Source organism: Chelonoidis abingdonii, chromosome 9 (genome assembly GCF_003597395.2).
Source record: "Chelonoidis abingdonii isolate Lonesome George chromosome 9, CheloAbing_2.0, whole genome shotgun sequence".
Classification (NCBI taxonomy): domain Eukaryota; kingdom Metazoa; phylum Chordata; order Testudines; family Testudinidae; genus Chelonoidis; species Chelonoidis abingdonii.
The window spans coordinates 19,933,164-19,955,781 of NC_133777.1; the positions used below are offsets into that span (position 1 = coordinate 19,933,164).

Here is a 22,618-nt window from a genome sequence, read left to right on the forward strand (position 1 = left end):
GTCTGAACTCCATTCTTTTTGCAATTAACATCGACAACAAGGACTTAAATGGGCAGAGCAAATGCACTCCTACCGTCTCTGATCTCTTAAAAGAATCCACTCAAAATGTAACCTCATTGTTGAAGGAATCCACCCAAGGTGTTAGCAGCCTTCTAAGAGAGATAACAGCATCTTCTGCTGTTTCCATTTTAATCAAACCTGATCAAGACACTGACCCACTTCCAGTTCTATCAAAGAATGTTAGTGCGGGTAAGCATTTTGGGGATACTAACGTAATTAAAATGTATATAAAGTGCTCAAATATTTAATTTTTTTAGATTAAGGAAGACTCTAAAAGAATATCAATAATAAATTCTTTAAATCATTAAAGATATTTGTTACACATAATTTAAATATCCTGTTTGTTACAATTTAAACTTAAAACTGGTAGGTTAGTTTTTAAGAAAAGTACTGTGGAAATATTGGTTTGAAGGAAAATGAAAAGCTCTTCTGTATAATGGATATATGCATTGTGCTATTTGTACCTCTGGGAATAGAAAATTATAATCTCTTGACAGTTTGGGATTTTCACTTGAAATTTGTTATGGCACACTTCTAAATCATTACGCCTCTACCCCAACATAATGCCACCCGATATAACACGTATTCAGATACAATGCGGTAAAGCAGTGCTTGGGGGGGGCTGGGGCTGCGTGCTCTGGTGGATCAAATCAAGTTTGATATAACGCGTTTTTACCTATAACGCGTTAAGATTTTTTGGTTCCCGCGGACAGTGTTATATTGAGGTAGAGGTGTATATCAGACCTGGCAGATGCTAATTTCTTGACTCATTGTCCCTTTAATAATAATGTGTTTACTTTTGGCACATATCCTTACCCATCAGTGATAAATACAGTGGGAGATGCCTATACTTGTGTATCTAGATTACAGACTCCAGCTTGATTGTTAACTGTTTGGGCAGACAGTGTATATAGTCTATAAAGTCCCTTAAATAATAAATAATTATGCTTTATAGATCATAGTTTAGCCACACAAGGTTAGAACATTTGAATGTGCTATTGCCCTGCTGCAGCTGCACAAACATGGCAGATGATAATTTTGGACAGCCACTCACAGCATCTGTGAAGACTTAAGTCTATTGTAGGTTTAAAATAGTGCAGTAAGATGCAGCTTTCACTTATATGTAGTCTGCTATGCAAGTATCAAAGGGGTAAGTTTTCATCTCTGGAAACTGAAAGTTGCAAACATAAAGCACCATTTTGGCAGTCTTGTACTCATCAAATAAAAAGTCTGACTTTGAGATGCTTAAGTATTGCTTTAGATGATAGAAGAAGAGAACTCATTGTAGGTTTTTGATGCCTTATGAATTTCCATTAGAACTACGAAAATGTGTAAATGTGTGTAGTGTAAGTGCGGGAGGAGAGCAAAAATTATTTACTTTTCTGGTATTTAAAATATGCTGTTCATTTTAAAAATGCATTTTTAAAATATCTTGACACCAAGGTTTTTGTGCACATTTTCAGCTAAATTGAATTAAGAGGGTTGTGATGCTTCCATACTTGGAATAACTTTTATTATTTCAAAATGCATTCTACAGTTCAAACAACAGAATACTTGACCATATGCTGCACATTAGTGTGGAACTTCGATAGAACAGAAACATTAGATGCATTCAAATATAGCAGTAAATTGAATTTTTAGAATAAATTTGTCAGGTGATTCCATTGAAATCACGCTTGTTGCTTGTGTTTTCTTGCTTCTTTTATTTGTGTTCAGAATACATTCCATCCTCATTTTATCATTAGGAAGAAGTTTTCTGTGGATATATGCTGATCAGAGTTGGGTTGGGGAGAGGCAGAAAAGAATCAGTCCACCGTACCAGTTTTCCAGGCCTATGTGTTTCTGGTATTCTTGGATTGTACTAAAATAACATGTAGCTATTTGAAGTGACTTACATCCCATCTACATTACAAAAAAGGCAGGAGCAGGAAACTTTTTTTTATTTTTTGCCAGAGCAGGTTAGGCATAAATTGGTTAAAAGGTCTCTTGAAAGCCAATCCCAAGACTACATCACTGCCTAGTTGTGGGAACAGGTTAAAATGGCTTTTGAAAATCAACTAACTCCTTTCCAGAATGAGACCAAACTGTTTTTGTATTTGTTTTTAGTAACTCTTCGTGTCGTTGTTGTATAGACAGGACCTGATGTATTGTCAGATAAAATAAGTCTAATGTCACAGATGTAAGGGATGGAGCAGAAGAGTGTTGCCCTTGGATCTACTAACACATGATGGTTTCTTGTATATGCCACTGCCTTGCAAGAAGTATATTTGTTTTAAAGTGCAGAACATCATTTTTTAAGTGATAGAGTAATTATTTAGGTTAGTAACTGACATTTGAGTAAATAATAAAATATAGAAAACAATGTACTTAGTAAACGTGATGGGAAATGGGATGTACACCCATGGCAAATAACAGTTGTACTTCCCTCTAGCAGGGTGGATAAAAATCAATTATTTTTTTAAATAAAAAAATTGGATTTTTTTTTATTTAAATTGGATTTTTTTGATAGGTTTTGTCCTCAAAAAGCATTTTATCTAAAGATAGTTTTACTGAAGATATGTTATAGCTGAAAGATATCTCATCATGAAATACGGATTCTAAATTCTAATTCTATAGTATGAGACAATATATTCATGTAATGTTTAAAAAAAGATTTGTAAATGAGTTCCAGTAGTTCATGGATTAGGGACTCAATTTTATGGAGTTCCAGGGGCTTCTGTATAGATTATTTAGGTTAATCTTTCTAGCTACCTAATGGAACTAGTGCTCAGTCCAGAAGATGCCATCAGTGATGCTTAGTTTTGCAGTTCTCAAACTGTGGATTTGTGTCTCCAGAAATAACATGCTTGTTAAAACAAAAATGTTTTAAAATAAATAAATAATATACAGAGGTGAGAAATAACAGACCTCAACTCTATTGTCCCTCTGCAAATTTGTGTACAAAGAGTCAATCCCTTACCTCTCTGTAGAAGTGCAAAATTTCAAAAACTTCAATGAATAGAAAATTATTGTGGGCGGAATAGATCTGGATAAGGAGAAGAATTCTGGAGATAAATGTGAGAAGGGAGGGACAGGCAGTAGAAACAAAAGTGAAGGTGTTTGAGCAGCATATTCCAGAAGTCTTGAGGTCTTTCTGAGTGTAGCGTTCATTGATTTTGAGATCTCCCATACCATTTTCTCACTAGAAGGGAAAACCAGTAATGGCAGTAGACCATAAAAGAGACCCAGTTTGGGAATATTTTAATGAAGTTCCTCTCCCTGTGGGTAAGACAGGCATGCATGCAAAATGCAAACAGTGCAACAAAGAAATGGAAGACCTGGTTGCCTCAGTGAAACATCATCATGAGAAGTGTTCCTTCTCAGGAGGAAGCTGCATTGAAAATGATGAAAGGAACATGCAGGATCTTCAGGTTGGTAAACATTTTTATTTCATACTTCTTTCTTAAGGACTGTCTGTCTTCCTTCTGGACTATTCTTGAATTCTCATGTTTGAGCAAAAAATATAGTTGTTACTCTATGGTACTATCATTTTAGATGCAGTGTGATAAAAAAATAAATAGCTGAAATAGGCAGATCTTCCTTTTACAATTTCACTTTTAAAGTAGTACTAAGTGTCAGTGAATGCAATGAGTAATACTAAATGAGCAGTATGGTAATAATAGTTGAATAACTGCATTGACTTATTTTGTTTAGGAGAATCCATCCTCAACATACAGGATTATGAAGACTAACCACCTTCAAGATCACCATAATTTTCATAGTTTGAGTTTTCTGCCAATGATAGTGTTTCAGTCACATCATGTATGTCACACAGCCACAGTACATCACTTGTAGCAAAGAGAAAAAAAAAATCTCCATCATCCAGAAACAACCATAGATAAATTTGTGATAAGAACCAGCAGATTACAAGAAGAGGTAATGGATGAAAAAATTGCCTGGTTTGTTTATGCAACAAACTCTCCTTTCCATATGATTGAGAACCCACACTTCATTAACATGGTTCAGTCATTAAGACCAGGATACAGTCCACCCTACAGAGCAGGCAAATTGCTGGATAAAGTGTATGAAAGAGAAACTGAGCAGTGTGCAAAAGATTAGAGGGTAAAATTGTTTTAACCTGAGTCTTGATGGGTGGAGCTATATCCACAATGATCCTGTAGTATGTGCTTGTGTGACAATAGAAGAAGGGAATGTCTTCCTTATAGAAACAATTGATACACCAGGAAATGCACACACAGCAGAATACTTGCAAGAAGTAGCTGTAAACTATAACAAACTGTGAAAAAAAATTCAAAAATCTAGTACGCAGCTTAGTCGCAGACAATGCTGCAAATGTATCCAAGATGAGAAGAAATTATTTAGAAGAGAGTGAAGAGAGTCCCAAGCTAATAACACAGTTGGAGTGCTCATTTGATGCATTTTCTAGCCAAAGACTTTAGTGTTCCAGAAATAAAGGCTAATGTTAAAATTGCAAGATGCTTCCGTAACAACCACTTTGCAGCAGCTACTCTGAAAAAAAATTGGGAGGAACCAAGCTAATTCTCCCACAAGATGTGCAATGGAACTCAGTAGTGGACTGTTTTTAGCACTGTATCAAGAACTGACCTAATCTGATGACAGTTTGTGAACAAAATTGTGAAAAAATAGATGGCACTGTCGCAGCCAACGTTTTCAACTTAAGAGAAGAGGCTTAAGAGAAATGTTGAACACATGCTGAGTACCCTGAACCCTATTTCTGTAGCCTTGAACCAAATGCAGGGAAATAGCTGTTTTATTGCTGGCGCTGTTGAAATTTGAAAGGAACTGGATGAGATCTTAAAAAGAGAAATATGCAATGACAGAGTTAAATTACAAGCATTAAAAAAGTGCTTGTCCCATTCGCTATCTCCAGCTTATTTTCTTGTAAATGTTCTCAATACTTGGTACCAGGGTCAAACCTTAACTGCTGAAGAAGAGGAGTTGACTATGACATGAACATCCAGCAATCATTCCTCCATAATGCCAACTATAATAAACTTCAGAGCTAAGGGTGAACCATTCAAGGAATGTATTTTGCTGCTGATGTTTTAAAGAAAATCACACCAGTGAACTAGTTGAAGTCACTTAAGCACTTGGATTCAAAGACTGTTGAAGTGATAATCTTACTTTTAACAGCAGTAGCTTCTTCTGACGGTGTAGAAAGAATATTTTCTTCTTTTGGACTAATTCATTCCAAACTGATAAATCGTTTGGGACCTGAAAAAGCAGGAAAGCTTGTTTTTCTTTTCCAGATTATAACAAACAGAATGAGACAACTGATTAGCTGAAAGCCAATATTATTTAAGTTTCTCATGTTGACCTGGCTGACCCGTCAATTTTTTTTTTAATATTCATTTAACAATTTTAGTTAAAAACAATTTTAACAAAAACAAACCTGATTTTAAAAAACTGAATATTTAACCAAATTAAAAAATTAATATGCTTGTTTTGTTAAAATATTTATGTTTGCTGTTGAAGAAAAAATCCAGAATACAGAACGTTGTTTAGTTAAATAAACAATGTAAATGTCTGTCTGGTGATGTCTTCCTAATAGAAAATCCCAAATATTAATTTTAACCTTGAACTGGAGATAGTTCACCTCCAATACTTCATAAATATCTGCTTCAATTACCTTTGGTAAATGAAATAACCAAACAATTCATTCATTTTCTATATAAGCTGTAAAACTTATCTGAAAAATTTTCAAAATAAATCACTTAAAAATGTATAGTGTGTACCTTCTAAAAATGAAACCTACATTTATCTATGAGTTGTGAAGAATATGTATTAAGGTTATAACAACGAACAAGAATGCACTTTTATGTAGAAATCCATGATTACTCCAAGTCTTCCTGCCTAGTGATTTAAATCAAATCCACCCTGCCCTCTAGATCAAAAGGGGAAGGCAGAAGACTATAATATTAGTTTAGTTGAATGGTGTGTGTCTGTGGCCCGGGACGGGGTGGGAGAGGTGGGGTAGCTGGATGAGGGCAAGGGACAAAATTTAGAAATTTCAAAATATATTTTGAACTTTTCGTTCTCTAAGAGAGTTCCAGTATGCTGCCAGAAACAAATATCACCTCCATCCACTCATCTCCTCAAAAACAACTCTTCAAAGTCTGAGCCATTTAGTTAGGGGTCCTTTAAATAAACTGCTTAACAGGTTCAAAAGTACATTTAAAGGTAAAGAATATAAACCCATTAGGTTTTATAAGTATCCTATGACCTGTCACTAATCTTGTCTGAGACTCAGGGTGGATGAGGAAAAATCTTTTATTGGACCAACTTCTGTTGGTGAAAGAGACAAGCTTTCTTCAGCTCTGTGTAGTTCAAAAGGTTCTCTCTTTCACCAACAGAAGTTGGTCCAATAAAAGATACTACCTCTTAGGCCTGGTCTACACTGGGGGAGGGTGGAATTGATCTAAGATACACAACTTCAGCTATGAGAATAGCGTAGCTGAAGTCGACGTATCTTAGATCAACTTAGAATCACTTACTTCGCATCCTCGCGGCACGGGATCGATTGGCTGCCACTCCCCCGTCTACTTTGCTTCCGCCTCTTGCCGAGCTGGAGTTCAGCAGTTGACAGGAGGGCGATCGGGGATCGATTTATCGCATCTAAACTACATACAATAGATCGATCCCTGATAGATGGATCACTACTCGCCAGTCCAGTAGTCTCCTGGAACCAACATTGCTGCAACAACACTACAAACACTAATTTTATCTGTCATTCTTTGTTATTTTAACCCTTTTCTATTTGTAGTAGTACTCTTAAATAATTGCCACGGAATACTCTTTTTAAGTATCTGGAATTTCTTTCTGTGAAACGCTTCCCATCAAGGTTCCCTGAGCAACTATCAAAAATGTTAGTGACTTGATTGATTAGGGTGGGGAAGATATTAAATACTTTGCTATCTTTTTGTTTCAAATATGTCATTTTAGCAGTGTGCAAACTTGCTTTGGCAGCCTTAATCCTGGAAAAATCTTTTTGTGTGTGTTTTGTTTCCCCTGTCCCATCATCATGTACGTTCACCTCTTTAAGGAAAGGCAGTAAAGTCCTAAAACATGAATTAGGTGTCTCCATTTGTTGTTAGCTGCTTTTCTCTAAAATATGTAAATCAATCTTTTGTTGCCACCAGATTTAAAATGTAGAAAAGATCGGAAGAAGAAGAAAAGGGTGACACACATCATCTCATTTGATGAGGAAGATGAACAAAATTTAGGAGATACTTTAAAGACAGCAGTTGCAGGAGAAAGCTCAGAAGAGAACTCAGACAAGTCTTCAGCTTTTGTGTTACCTTCCTCTGAAGGCTCTCTTGTACAAAATTTAAATGGAAATCAGAATACTCATTTGTGGAAAAGTGATTCCATGTTTTTGAATGGAGAGTGTAGTTTCCAGAAGCTTGATGTGAAGAGTATTGATGATGAAGATATGGATGAAAATGAGGATGAGATATATGGAAAGACACTGGGAAACAAAAGCGTGGAAGATGAAACAAAAGTTTCAGAAAAGTGAGTACATAGAGCCAAAAGTAAACTGTCTGTGCAGTTCTACTTTGCTTCAAGTGCTTAATAAGAACTGGAAAATTAATTTGCCTAACCTATAAGATCCCTAAACTTTTTAACCTATTTTTAGAATCAAACTATAACTTACCCAAATAATTCACATGGTCAAAATGTAAAATCTGGTATTCTTCACTTGTGATTTCTGGCAAGGACCAGAAGAAAAACTTGTGAGATTTCCAGGAGTTTTCTTATAAGATTTCCAGCTGAGCTTTTCAGACTCAAGTTTCCAATAGTCATCCAAACTTTTGGATGATAAATTCAAACCAACCCTTACCCATTGGAGATTTTCCCATCCTTCGTATGTGATCAACTGGATTTTGGTTGTAAAGTAAAATGATGTTTGTTCTTTAAATGGGAGGTTGGGGGAAACAAAATACATAGTTAAATGACACAGTTTTAATATTTTATTTTTTGAAATTGCATCCCCCATTCTTTTCCTGATCATATTTGGCAGACCACTGGGCACTGACGGCGGAGAACAGGGCACTGCCCAGCCTGCATGCCTACTTTGGACCAGCCAAGTCTTCTGTGAATCTATGTTATGTTTGAAATATTTCTTCATACATCTAATCACAAGGATTGGGGTCATGGAGGGGGAACTGAGATACAATTATTTCCTAGCATAACTCATAGCAACTTCTGTCCTGAAAATGCTGTACAAAATGTGTATATATTATATTTCAAAGAAATGTATGATGGGCAGTGATCTGTGTTTTATGTGTTTTTATTTAGGCCATATGAAGGGAGCACATGCAATTCACAGATATGCACTTGGACTCCCCTGCAGATCCTGAATGATAATTCAGATATTCTGTTTCCTGTCAGTGCTGCTGGTTCTTACTCCCAGATTGGTAGGTATTTACTATTATCTATTTATGATTATCTGCATCTGATGAAGTGGGAATTCACCCACGAAAGCTCATGCTCCAAAACGTCTGTTAGTCTATAAGGTGCCACAGGATTCTCTGCTGCTTTTACTATCATCTAATTTCAGTAAATTGCTCTAGTTCTTTACTGTGTTGAAACCTGTTCTGGTATACCATAATTTTTATACAACTTCAGTGCTATCATTCTTGATAAAACACTAGTGCGTATTCTACCTGTATGTATTTGATTTGACATGCTATCAGTTCCACATGCTTCTCTTTATTAGTGATTGTAATACAGTAGTTATGTATTATTTATATGAACTCCCGAATCTCTCAAATGGGCTTTAGCCAGCCATATACTAGAATTTGGATTTTAAGTGAATGGAAAAACACTCCCCTTTTTAGCTATAAAGTATAATTGCATATGTTTTGGCATATATTGTGTAAACTTCAAGAAGTCAATTCCCTTTTTATTGTCCACCACATTTTCAGCATGCATTCTGACTCGATGAATGTTCTATTCATATCCTCTGAATACTAACTTTGTGCATTACACAATTTATTTAAACAATGAGGAGTCCGGTGACATCTTAAAGGCTAACAGATTTATTTGGGCATAAGCTTTCATGGGTAAAAAACCCACTTCTTCAGATGCGTGTAGTGATGCAGGCATAAATATATATTGGTACATGAAGAGAAGGGAGTTACCTTACAAGTAAAGAACCAATGCTGAAGGCAAATTCGGTGGTTGTGGTCCTCTCCCAATAATTGATGAGGAAGTGTCAATACAAAGAGAGGGAAAATTGCTTTTGTAGTGAGCCAGCCATTCCCAGTCCCTATTTAAGCCCAGATTGATGGTGTTAAGTTTGCAAATGAATTGTAGCTCTGCAGTTTCTCTTTGAAGTCTGTTTTTGAAGGTTTTTTTGTTGAAAAATGGTTACTTTTTAAATATGTTATTGAGTGTCCACAGAGATTGAAGTATTCTCCTACTGGCTTTTGTATGTTACCATTCCTGATGTCTGATTTGTGTCCATTTATTCTTTCACATAGAACTGTCCGGTTTGGCCAATGTACATGGCAGAGGGGTGTGGCTGGTGTGTTTGGGTCCTACAGTGGTGTCACTAGAGTAGATATGGGGACAGAGAAGGCAACAGGGTTTGTTACAGGGATTGGTCCCTGTGGTGTAGTGTATAGTTGCTGGTGAGTATTTGCTTCAGGTTGGGGGCTGTCTGTAAGCAAGGATTGGCCTGCTTCCCAAGGCCTGTGAGAGTGCGGGGTCATTTCCCAGGATAGGTTTTAGATCGTTGGTGATGCTCTGGAGAGGTTTTAGCTGGGGGCTGTACATGATGGCCTGTGATGTTCTGTTATTTTCCTTGTTGGGCCTGTCCTCTAGGAGGTGACTTCTGAGTACCTGTCTAGCTTTGTCAGTCTGTTTCCTCACTTTCCCGGGGGGTGGGGGGGAGGAGTATTATAGTTTTAAAAATGTTTGATAGAGATCTTGTAGGTGTTTGTCTCTCTCTGAGGGATTAGAGCAAATGCGGTTGTATCGTAGAGCTTGAGTGTAGACAGTGGATTGTTTGATGTGTCCTGCCTGGAAGTTTGAGGCATATAGGTAAGTATAGTAGTCAGTAGGTTTCCAGTATAGAGTGGTGTTTATGTGACAATCACTTACTTGCACTGTAGTGTCCAGGAAGTGGATCTCTTGTGTGGACTAGTCCAGGCTGAGGTTGATGGTGGGGTGGAAATTGTTGAAATCCAGATGGAATTCTTCAAGGGCCTCCTTCCCGTGGATCCGTGTGATGATGTCATCAATGTAGTGTAAGTAGAGGAGGGGCTCTAGGGGATGAGAGCTGAGGAAGCATTGTTCTAAGTCAGCCATAAAAACGTTGGCATACTGTGGAGCCGTCCGGGTACCCATGGCAGTGCTGCTGACTTGAAGGTATAAGGTGTCCCCAAATCTAAAATAGTTGTGAGTGAGGACAAAGTCACAAAGCTCAGCCACCAGGTGTGCTGTGGCCTCATCAGGGATACTGTTCCTGACAGCTTGTAGTCCATCTTTGTGTGGAATATTGATGTAAAGAGTTTCTACATCCATGGTGGCCAGGATGGTGTCTTCAAGAAGAAAATCTGATAGTTGGTACAATTTATTTAGATAATTAACTTAAAAACTGAGCTAATGGAGGATGGACGTAGATCCATGCAGCACATGGGTTGTCTTGGACATTAATTATCTTGCTGATGCCAGAAAATGTGTGTGTTTCTGTGAATATTCCATATTATAATATGACACATCAGACATACTGGGGTGATGTGGAAGAGCAAGTTTCTCTGGCATGTCTTCCAGTGTGGGAAGTGTTCCAGCTGAGAGGTTTTCAGTAACGAGTGGGACTAAGTATACTTGCCATCTTGAAGATTATTGTGGATTCAAAATGAAATACCTTAATGGTTTCAGTGAAAATGTTTACAGTAAAAGGTCTCATAGCAGGAATTTATAGTTGTCTTCACTAAAAGAAATATATAAAATTTCTTTTGAAATGTTGAACTGTTCACTAAAATAAAATTATTTAGAACTGGAATTTTGGAATATTTATCGGTTAGTAGAGATGTGCCTGATGAGGAAAGTAATAAAAATATTTTAAAAGTAGCAAAAAAAGAAAAAAAGTATGCAGTCTTAAGTGTGTGTAGATAACAGTAAACAACAGCACACTTGTTTGTGTTGAGGTGTGAAAGGGATACAGAGCACAGGCAGAGAACCGTCATTTTGAGAGCAACGAATTTATGTAATTCTCCTGAGTCATAAGCTTGGTTGAGGATGCTATGACAATGGTCTTCCTGGGTTGGGGGATTGGGGGTGGAAGCGGGGGTTGGAGGGAGAGAGAGAGGTGCATCTTAAATTCACAGTTAATAATACATGATTGTTCAGGAGGAGGCACTTCATCAGTTGTTGGCAGCTTTCTTTTGACTTCCATGAGCCCAACTCTGAAAGGTGCTGAGCACTTTCTTGAGATGTATTGAACAGTCTCAGCTTTCATTACATTGACAGGAGTTGAGGACTCTCTGTACCTTGCAGAATCTGGCACTATATGAATAACTAAATTGTACACAGTATATAAATTAAAAGGACTTGATTCCCAATCTTGTCAGGTGCTGAATATCCTCTTTCCCATTGCAATTGATGCAGGCGCTGCTCAGCACCTCAGAATATGAGAGATGAGAATATACTGTAAAACAAAGCTATCCGTAATTTTTCAACTAGCTAGCTAGTTTGCTAGCAAAGATGAGAACTAAGAATTACACTCATACTCATATTGTTATATAGACGGCCAAAAAAATAACGTTAGAGAGGGGAGCAAACAGCTGTGTTTCTGAAATCCTTAGCAGTTTATGCTGTATGCCTGGCCAGGCGAACATGAAGTTGGAGTAATCTCAAGTCAACATTTCAGTTGTGTGATAGAATAGGTTTTATTCTTTAAAAAAAAAATAAGTTATTTTAATAAATACTTTGGTACCATTACTGTGAAGTTTAAAAGTATTAAATGTCCTAAACACATTCATAATATGGATGTTGATTTTTGTATGTCAGTTCGTATTGTTTGTGCCTGACATGAAATTTAGACCACCACAATGATTTTGTGACACAACATCTGCCTAAACTATTCAAATTTAAAAAACAATACCACTTGTCTAAAAGTGGAGATTGAAAGGTCAAGGACTAACAGGATGCCACAGATGTAAAATGGCCTAATGCAAATTTTAATGTATTGTCGTGGAACAAAGCTTTGGTTTCTGATAGATGCCTACCACAGACACTTCCAAATCCTGAAAAGCCTAATCGTTGAAGGACTTGAATATAGCTGATTTAAAATAATTATATGCATACTTTAGTATTATATTACAATAGTAAAATTACAAGATTAATCTGTGCAATAGGTGATGGTTAAATTTGTGTGTATAAAACTATAATGAATACTCTCAAAAATAGAATTCGCTGTTCGGTTGAGGCCAAGGAATATAAAGTTTCAGTTAAAGAAGAGAAATTTTAGGCAGATACTAACTAGAGAAAAATAACTTATAACCAAAGTAACGTAGTTGGTTTAATACAGGAATATACAAAATATGGCTGTTTGACTGAATGCTATGTCTCAGTCTCATCTGCTGGGTGCGTATGATAGCCCATTCTCTCTCCCCACTCCCCGGCCATAAAGATCTATGGAGAACTGAATTCTCATAGCAATTTACTTATTTGTCATCCTCCAATATCTACAGTAGTGTTATTTAGATGTTAGAGGAGCCAGGGAGAAAATACAGGATTTCTGTAGGGACTGAAAGTGGATTAATTTGGATATATAGTAACTCCTCGCTTAACGTTGTAGTTATATTCCTGAAAATGTGACTTTAAGCAAAACGATGTTAAGCGAATCCAATTTCCCTATAAAGAATTAATGTCAAATGGGGGGGTTAGGTTCCAGGGAATTTTTTTTTTCGCCAGCCAACACCCCCCCCCCCCCACTCTCTAAGTTTTAAACAAACAATTTAATATTGTATACAGCGATCATGATTGTGAAGCTTGGTTGAGGTGGTAAAGTCAGAGGGTGGAAAAGGGTGAGATATTTCCCAGGGAATGCCTTACTGCTAAATGATGAACTAGCTTTTGGCTGAGCCCTCAAGGGTTAACCCATTGTTGTTAATATAGCCTCACACTCTACAGGGCAGCATGAATGGAGGGAGGGGAGACAGCATGGCTGACAGAGAGACACAGTGTGTGTGAGAGGGAGAGAGATGCGCACTGGCCCTTTAGGTAGGCTGACCTCACTCTAAGTACACTGCTTTGTTAAGTAGATCAGCAAGTTGAGACAGCAGCTGCTGCTGCCAGGAAGCTCCCTCTATCCTTAGCTCTGTCGTGTCCCTTCACTCCCACTATGGAGATGGGGTAAGTTGGGTGCAGGAGCGGAGGGTGGGGGACCCAATGACATTAGCTCCCCTCTCTCTCCCACTTGCACAGCAAGCAGGAGGCTCCCGGGCGCAGCTCCAAGGCAGAGGGTGGGAGCTGCACATGGCAGTGGGGGGAGGGATAGCTGAACTGCCAGCAATTGATAGCCTGCTGGGCAGCTTCTGCACAGGGAACTTAGGGAAGTGGGGAACTGATAGGAGGCTGCCAGTCCACTCTAGTTCCAAGCTCCCACCAGTTAGCTCCACCAGGCTGCTCTTTCTGCAAGCAGTGACAAAGCAGGTGGCTGCCAAACAACGTTATAAGGGAGCATTGCACAACTTTAAACGAGTGTGTTCCCTAATTGATCAGCAACAAAACAAAGTTAACCGGGATGACTTTAAATGAGGAGTTACGGTACTCTGAGATTTAAATTGAAAGACCTTGGTAAGGCTAGCATTTATTATGGGCCCTTAAAACTACCAAATCAGATGTACATAACTAACAATGTCGTTACTTTAAGATTACCATTGTCTGTTAATGTCTGTGTTCCTACACCTGTGCTCTCATTTCCTTCTGCACTGTTCCTAGTTTTTATGTTACTGCCCCCTTCATCTTTCTTACACTTTTATTTTCACTCCTATCCTGTTGCCTTCTACAGATGGAACACTCTCTCCTTGCACCCACGCGCACTCCACCCCAAAACCCATTTCTTTCCAGAATCCTTTTACCAACAAAACTAATCCCTTACAGCATCATTTTTCTGAATGATTATGATCCTGAGATGATATGGAGCACAAACTCCAGGGCAGGGAGTGAGTCTGTAAAACAGTGTACATTAAAGATTCTTTATTTTGCCATAATGTGTCACCAGAATATATAGTTTGTTTAGTTACTTGGCTAATTGTTTCATAAAACAACATGTTTGTTTGAATGTGTTCTCTTTTTAATGACTACTTACCAGTTCAGCTGCATTCCAAATACATGCAGTTCAGAAGTAAAACCTTCCTTCTGTTTTGAATCTGCTGTATATATTCCCATAGTTTTTGAGAACCATTAATTGATGAGGTAGATAAATGGGCAGTGTTTCTTAAAAAAATTTCTGTATCATTATGGTGGTAAAAATCAAAGAATATAATTTGCAAAGAATTAAATAATGTTGTACTGTCCTCTATTGTTGTTTCATAGACTTGCAACTAATAAAATATCAGTAGTTGAGTAGTTGTATGCAGTGTCGTAGCTGTGTCGGTCCAGGGTACTAGCAAGACAAAGTGGGTGAGGTAGTATCTTGTATTGGACCAATTCTGTCAGGGAGAGAGACAAGCTTTTGAGTTTACACAGAGCTGTTCTTCAGATCTGACTCAGGCCTGAAGAAGAGCTCTATCTAAGCTCAAAAGCTCGTCTCTGTCACCAAAAGAAGTTGCTCCATAAAAGATACTACCTTGTCCCAGTAGTTGAATAGAGAAGAACCGAGCAGTCCCTTTTTTGTACATTTAATAAGAATTGTGAACCTCAAACCCCTATCAGCAATCTTTCTGAGTTTTTAAATTTGTCTTTAAATTTTGTACCAGGTTTCAGACCAAAGCACCCACAGAGAGAAACTATTTTGTTTGCAAATATAATTTAATTTATTTGATTTCTTTATTTGGTTTTGTCTTTGTTTAGCTGACAACACTGGAGTTTGGTCTGTGACAAACAGTTGCTAATTACTCTGCAATGGTAGGAGGAAATATTTAGTGTTTTAATTGATTGGAGAATAGGGTAGTATTATGAAAAGATTGTTATTAAAGCATACTGTTTGGATTGTTGCAGCATTGATATGGTATATACTAACATCCTAGTATTTCATCTTGATTTATAGGCTTATACAGTGGTTAGTATCAAGGCTGATATAACTTTGAAATTGTTACAATATACTTTTTCATTAATCTGTAAGGGTGCCTTGATTTCACTTCTTATTGTAATGCTTCAAGGATGTGTCAAGACGCATCAAGTCTACATGTATTGTGAGGTAGCACAACTTGGGTTGAAATTCAGTTGCTTGAAAACAAAGTGGAAAGTTCAGTGATGACTCTACCATTTTAAAAAACAAACAGACATACCCCTCCTTATTCAACCCAACATCACTGTCAAAACATTGTCAACCTTCTCTCTCCATTTTTTTTTTTTTTTAAATCCAGTACTGTTTTAACATCTGCCTCTAGGTTTATTTTACGGTAACCTCATTATGATAAAATATATTTAGGATATATGCAGAAAATGTCAGTGAAATATGACTAAATTTTTGTTTCACTTGAATGTTTTATAAGGGACTGAATGGCCCATGGGGCTATTAAATAGAGACAGCCCTTTGTATGTAGGATGATGTTACGAATATGGATTAATTTTTATTAGGGACATAAAATAGTCAGTGTTAGACAACTTAGAAAAATTAACTTCTTAATATACAGAACAGATACAGTATGAGGTATAAACTTTTCCACACTGACCCATTAATGTCTAAACCCTGACATGATGGAATGACCTCTGGAAGTAACTGGTTTCTATGCTTATTTAATTCTCATGTTCTGTATGAAGACTGCCAACAAAGATGTCAGTTGTAATAGTGGGTTTTTAAATTTACAAAATGTCAATTTATGACTGGATTTAAACCACCAGTTCACTTCCCACAGCTCTCAGTTTGTGATGAGTATCAGACTCATCAGGATTTGTGATATTTCAGGGAAGGCATTTCCTCAGAACTTTGAAACATGAAATTGTGACTCTAAAATGTCAGCACACTAAATGTAATATGACTAAATCTAAAATTCTCAGAAGCACCTAAGTCTCTTTGACCGTCAGTGGGCTTATACACTTACAAGCCTATTTCCTTTGTGAAATTTTGATTTAGTTGCTTTTGAAAATGTTGCTTACCTTACTACCTTTATTAGTTGCAAGTGTAATGGACAACTGTTACATTTTGCTCATTTTGTATGTTGTTTAATTATTTTTTTTTCATTAACTAATTTATGTCTTGTGCATGCTACTTTAGGTAACCTGGAGAATGGAGATGGGCATGAAGGTGCTGTTCTCGCAGTAGAACTGGCTCAGAGAGGATCTGAACTTCCTTATAGGTAAATCAGAGTTAGATTTTCTAATTATAAAACAGAAGTACTTAATGGTAAACAGGCACATGGAAAGTAAAGTTGACACCCAAGCCATAATTACTCAGTACTCGAAATACACCACTAATCAGATTAATGCTATAAACATCTGGAAGGACAAATGCCTAAATCCATACTTCCGTATTTTCATAATCTTCTTAATATTTTATATGATCTCTAATGATGCTGAAGGAGTCATATCAAATGGTATCTGGACTTCATCTGGAAGTCATTTTTGCACCATATACTAGTCTTATAGTTTGTCTATTTGAATAGAAAAATATTTTTAATATTTATAAGTTAAGATTAATGCAGAAATTTTAATTTTTTTTAAATTTCAAATACTTTTATTTTAATCCAAACTTATTTTGCTCTTTATGGCTTCAGCATGTTACAATTATATGTACACATGGTGAATAGAATGTGGTCATTTGATCATTTCTTCTACTACAAATTTTGCTTATTAGTCTTTGAACTGAGCATTTTGTGTTCCTCCGGTTAATATTAATGATCTTCTGTCTTTTTAACTAGAGTGGATGTCAGTCCTCCTGTTCAAGCGAATGCTTTAAGCAATATGTTGCCTTCAGCCACTGTGCCAGAATCAATGACAATTAGTAAGTACTTGCTTAAACCATTTAGATTGATAGTATGTGCTTTTCAAGCTCTACTGATAGTGTGCGCCCTTGATTTCTCTCTCTCTGAGAAGTTTCCTGTGAGACAAAGCCTTTGCTCTGATGAACACACGGTACTTCTCTTTTGACCTGCTGGCAATCAGTGGGCATGAGAGTTCTGAGGTGGTTCTGAATCTGCAGTTCTCAGCTAGTGTTACTGTGTTGCCAAGTGACACCAGCCTTTTTTCTCCAAAAACTACTCAAAATACTGTCATATTAGAGATGTCTTTAACAATTACCAGAGTAATTGTTTCATTTGATAAAATGCCACTGAAGGGCGGGTTGAGAGCTGATTTAAGCAGTATTTTTTTGTTGAGATACTGTTCATTTTGCCTGACATCTAACCAGAGCAGAAAACCCCTCTACTCCTCCCATTGCCACTCATTTGATATGGAAAATACTTCAATCCTGCCATGGTCACAGATATCACTCTGACTCCTCTCCATACCTCTCCCATATTCCCACACGCTGCAGTGGAGTTAGAAGGGTTAACAATTCTGAGGCTTGTTCTCCAGGCTTTATTATTCCCCAGTTACTTACGAAGGGCTCTGCAGGCGGCTTTCCAGATGGGCTAGTGGACAGGGCATACTTCCTCAAACTTCGTCTTTATAACAGTATTTCATGATCACATTCAGGAGGAGAGAAATAACAATCAAATTTCATCTGCAAAAATGTACAGTAGGTTCTGCTTAATAGCAATGCTGATATTAGCAGCTTCCAGTTAATGGCAGCATATTGTGGGGAACCAATCTTGTGCTATTAACATTAATGTTAATGGAATTTCGATATCAGCAATGGCATACAGCTTATCAGTAAGGCTAAGATTTTGTCACAGATAGTTTTAGTAAAAGTCACGGGCAGGTGGGAGGAAATAAACAGAAATTAATGGAAGCCCACAACCCTCTCCCTGGACTGAGCCCCTCCAAGGGGGGGTGCAGCATGGCTGAAGGAGCCAGCTGGGGTGAGGAGGGGGGATGCAGGTGCAGAGCGGCCAGAGGAGGAGCAAAGGGGGGGCGCCTTTTTTATGTTTGCTCCCCCTGCACTTAAAACCTGGCTATGCCACTGGAGGGAGGTGGCTTCCCAAGCCCTGTCTGAGCAACCCCCACAACCTCTTCAAAATTATCATCAGAAGCAAGCTTCCCACAAACCAGGCCACACCAATTTAAAGTGGTACCAGACCCTGCCACACAGCAAAATGATATAAGACAGAAACACCCTATCACCTGTGGGTGAACACTTTTCCCAAAGCAATCACTCTGTATCTGACCTATCAGTCCTCATCCTCAAAGGAAACCTGTGCAACACTTTCAAAATACAAGTCTGGGAGCTTAAATTCATTGCTCTGCTAGACACTAAAAATCATGGACTGAACAGAGACGCAGGCTTTTTGGCGTATTACAGCAATCTGTAACCCACTAACCCCCTCTTTTTGTCCTGTGACTGCAGAGATGTTAATGGACCACTTTGCCATGGGTGGTCCCTTACAGTATGTGCTAATTACTTATGTTCCACCTTGTATTTTGCTATGATGCTGGGCATATCTTTCCCTGACCTGAAGAAGAGCTCTGTGTGCCTTGAAAGCTTGTCTCTCTCAGCCACAGAAGTTGGTCCAATAAAAGATATTACCTCACGTGACCACCTTGTGTCTCTAAGTATTAGTTGTGTATCATGGGTTTGTACACTAATTTTATGCCAGAGAATATCTGTTCGTGTTGTTTCTAAAGTAAATTTAAATGTAATTATTTTATTACTTCGGCTGAAATATAGAAGGTCAAGCTGGAAACTGTGCCTTCCTGCATTATTTTGTGAATTGTGGATTAGGAGCTGTAATATTTATAGCAATATAGAACAATTGTTCGCCGCTAGGGGGAGCAGTTGTTCTTTGAAGTTGATTTCCAGCCTATGGAATTATATCCAATTAATCTACTATACAATGAAAAAAGTTAAAATTGACTATCATCTGCATTTCAGTGATTATTTAGCCTTTTCTGGCTATGATGAAATGTAACATTTAACATTAAAATGAATTTCCCATTACTGTATTTTTTGTTTGAGAGAAGAGAGAGATCATAGTAAACAATTTTGTGTGTCTGTTCAATAAATATTTTTTGTTGTCAACATTTTTCTTAAGATGCGACTGATTAGTCATGAATTATTGTATAAATATTGATGGCAGTCTATGTTTTTTGTTAATGTTCAACTCAGATGTTTTCTTTTTTAGGATTTGTTATTATAGGTCTTTAAGTTTTATTGGCATCTGTACTAGGAGTGTGGGGGGAGTTCAATATTACAGAAAAGATTTTTAGTGGCTGGCTTTTGCTCGTTATAATCTGCAGAATGGTTTCTAAACCGTGAGGATTCTAGCTTGTTGCATAGCAACGCAGTTCTAAACACATAGCAGACATACAAAACGAAATAGAATTGTGCAGTGATAAAAGCCATAAGGCCTCCAATGACAAGTAGCTTTCTACAGTTATATTTGTAAAGATAACAATTATAAAATGAAACATGAGTTGAACTCAATTTTGTTGCATATGCTATATACTGTCGCTATTCCACTTCCTTTTCCTTTGATCTTATATAACCAGCCTTATCTCTGTTCCCCTGACATGCAGTCTGGTCAGTGATGGTATGAGAACTGTGTTTGCGATGTTGGGTTTGTAAAGCATTGTGTATCTTAACAGCATCTGCATCATGAGAAGTGCCATATAAAAATTCCCCAAACCCTATAAATAAATAATTTTAAAATAAACACCATGGGTGAAATCCTAGCTCCATTGAACTTAGTGGCAAAACTTCCTTTGACTTCAGTAGGGCAAGGATGTCACCCCATATATTTTCAGATCACATTTGTAAACTTTTTTTCCCTTTACCTCCAACTCTGTCCCCCTCCTGCTTTCATTTTTAAAAAATTTGAACTACTGTTTAATTCTATAAAACATTTGGGAACAATTCATATGAAAGACACTATTTAGAATAAAGCTTATATTCTGCAAAGAGAACCATGCAGATGGAACCTCACTGAAGTAGTGTAGCTCTGTGAAAGCACAAGGCTCTGCTCTTTTCGGGATCAAGGTCCAAGGTGGTTCTGTATTTATTTTCCGCAAAAGGGTCTAATCTTAAAAAATATATAAATTTTAATGTCCGGTCAAGCTTTTTAAATGAGAAAAATACTCTTCATTGTTTTCCTTCTTGTCATTCGTATAGACATCTCTATGGAAAGTGAGAATATTGCAAGTCTTGAAGAGCACTTTTGTAGATACTAGTATAATAGAAATGTGTGTTAGGCAGAGGTGCTTCCACAGTGATCAAAGTGGATCTGATTCAAGCCTTTTCTGGTTAGTGTACTATATTCAAATTTTTTCCATGCAACTGTTCTTCCAATTCAGATGCAGGTAATTCCTGATGATAAAGATCTCTGTTCCTAGTTTATTATTATTGTCTCCCCCACCCCATTTTTTAAAATTGTACTTGTCTGTCACTTCAGAGTCAAGGTGGGTGAGCTGATATCTTTTATTGGTCCATCTTCTGTTGTTGAGAAGGACCAAGCTTTTTGAGCCACAGAGAGCTCTTCTTCAGGTGTGGCTTGAAAGCTCCTTTTTCTCACCAACAGAAGCTGGTGTAATAAAAGATATTACCTAATATATAGAGAGATACCTATCTCATAGAACTGGAAGGGACCCCGAGAGGTCATCTAATCCAGCCCCCTGCCTTCACTAGCAGGACCAAGTACTGATGTTGGCCCAGATCCCGAAGTAGCCCCCTCAAGGATTAAACTCACAGCCCTGGGTTTAGCAGGCCAATGCTCACCTACCCTGTCTTGCTAATATTCTGGGACTGAGATGGCTACAGCTACACTGCATACTTTGTATCACAGACAGAAAAATGTTTGAATCTGTAGTTCTCACTGACAGAATTAAGGTGCATATTCCTCCCCCCACCATGTCTTCTACCTTTTCCTGCAGAGGAGAAGAATCATGGTAACACAAGACTCACCATGTTCATTTTTGGGTTCTGTGAAACTGAAACTCATTGCAAAGCTTTCCTTTTTGAAAGGATTCTCAAAGGGAGCCCTGTTCTCTTGTAGCAAATGTTAACATACAGTTTCCTTCTGATTGTATTGCTAGACTGCTTTTTGTAATCATTCTGGCACTTGAGTGTTCCAACATACTTTTCACTAGTTTCTAAAGTTGGCCTTAAACACAAAAGACAAGGAAACTTGAAGTAGAGTGCATCCTTTAATACAGGGGTGGCCAACCTGTGTGCACGTGTATTTTTATATAAACTTATATATATAAAAATACACATGCACACATAATCATTATATAAGTTATAATGTATATTTATTATGCATTTATAATGTATAGTTAACAATAATAACAACTTAATATTTTACTTAGTAGGAATTCTGGCTACTTTTGCTTTCAGCAATTCCCTTGAAGATTGGTTTGTGTTCAGTTGTGCTCACATGCGGCAGTTGTCTTAAGTGACTGTCTGTCAAAAAGGATCGGTGCTTGGATTTCACATTTCAGTGTCAATGATAAAACAGCCTCACAAAGAGGCAAAGGTCGAGGCAAACAAAAGTTTAATTTTAGGGCTGCACCTGTGATGTTGGGGTATTTATCCTTTGGTACAGATTTCCAGAAAGTAAGGGTCCCCTCTGAAATCTGTTCAGAAGACAATCTGTCATCTTCCAAAAGTTCTATTATTTCCATCTGGGATGTTGCTTCATCAGTGACTAAAGGGGGCTTCAGACAATCGGCTTCAGCACTAAGAGGGTCAATCAGAAATCTGATCTGAGGTCTTTTCTGCTGCAAATCTTGGAATCTTTCCTCAAAACTGTCCTGAAGATCTTTACTCACACCGCATACCTAGTTATGCTGTTTTGGGGGTTCTGCTGCATCTTCTTTGATCTGGCTTGAAGTTGTGATATTGAGGGAAAGTGTGTCTGCTTGCCCTCAAGCATTTGTCTGTGAAACAACTGCAGTTTGTTCACGAACGCAAAGATGCCTTGCACTAAATCAGACAGCAACCGGAATTTTCCTTGTAAGTCCATGTTTAGTTTATCCAAATGCAGCATGTCTGCAAGAAATGCCAAGTCTAGAACCCATCCAGGATCTGTAAACTTGGGGTGTATTTTGTGCTTCTCCTCCATAAAATTTTTTACTGGTTCCTGGAGCTCAAAAAAAGTGGGAAATGACTTCACCACTGAACTGTGTCATTGAACTGCACAGTGAAATGGCAAATCATCACGAGAGTGGTCTTCATCCAGTTCTTCAGTTAGATTTTGGAATTTCTGTGATTGAATGCGTTTGAGAGAATGAATTTCACAATATGCAAGACAGGTTTCATGTTGTGATC

The 22,618-nt window shown here is 37.6% G+C and overlaps 1 protein-coding gene across 5 annotated transcripts in view; it reads left to right on the forward strand.

The window, feature by feature from the left end:
- Nucleotides 1–22,618, forward strand: part of SNX29 (sorting nexin 29) — a 459,625-nt gene that overhangs the window by 30,859 nt on the left and 406,148 nt on the right. For all 5 annotated transcript variants that reach the window (XM_032773958.2, XM_032773950.2, XM_032773968.2 and 2 more), the window contains 5 exons: nt 1–249; nt 7,221–7,593; nt 8,380–8,498; nt 16,475–16,556; nt 17,118–17,200. In XM_032773958.2, the coding sequence (XP_032629849.1) occupies nt 1–249; nt 7,221–7,593; nt 8,380–8,498; nt 16,475–16,556; nt 17,118–17,200 (906 nt within the window). The remainder of the gene's footprint in view (nt 250–7,220; nt 7,594–8,379; nt 8,499–16,474; nt 16,557–17,117; nt 17,201–22,618) is intronic.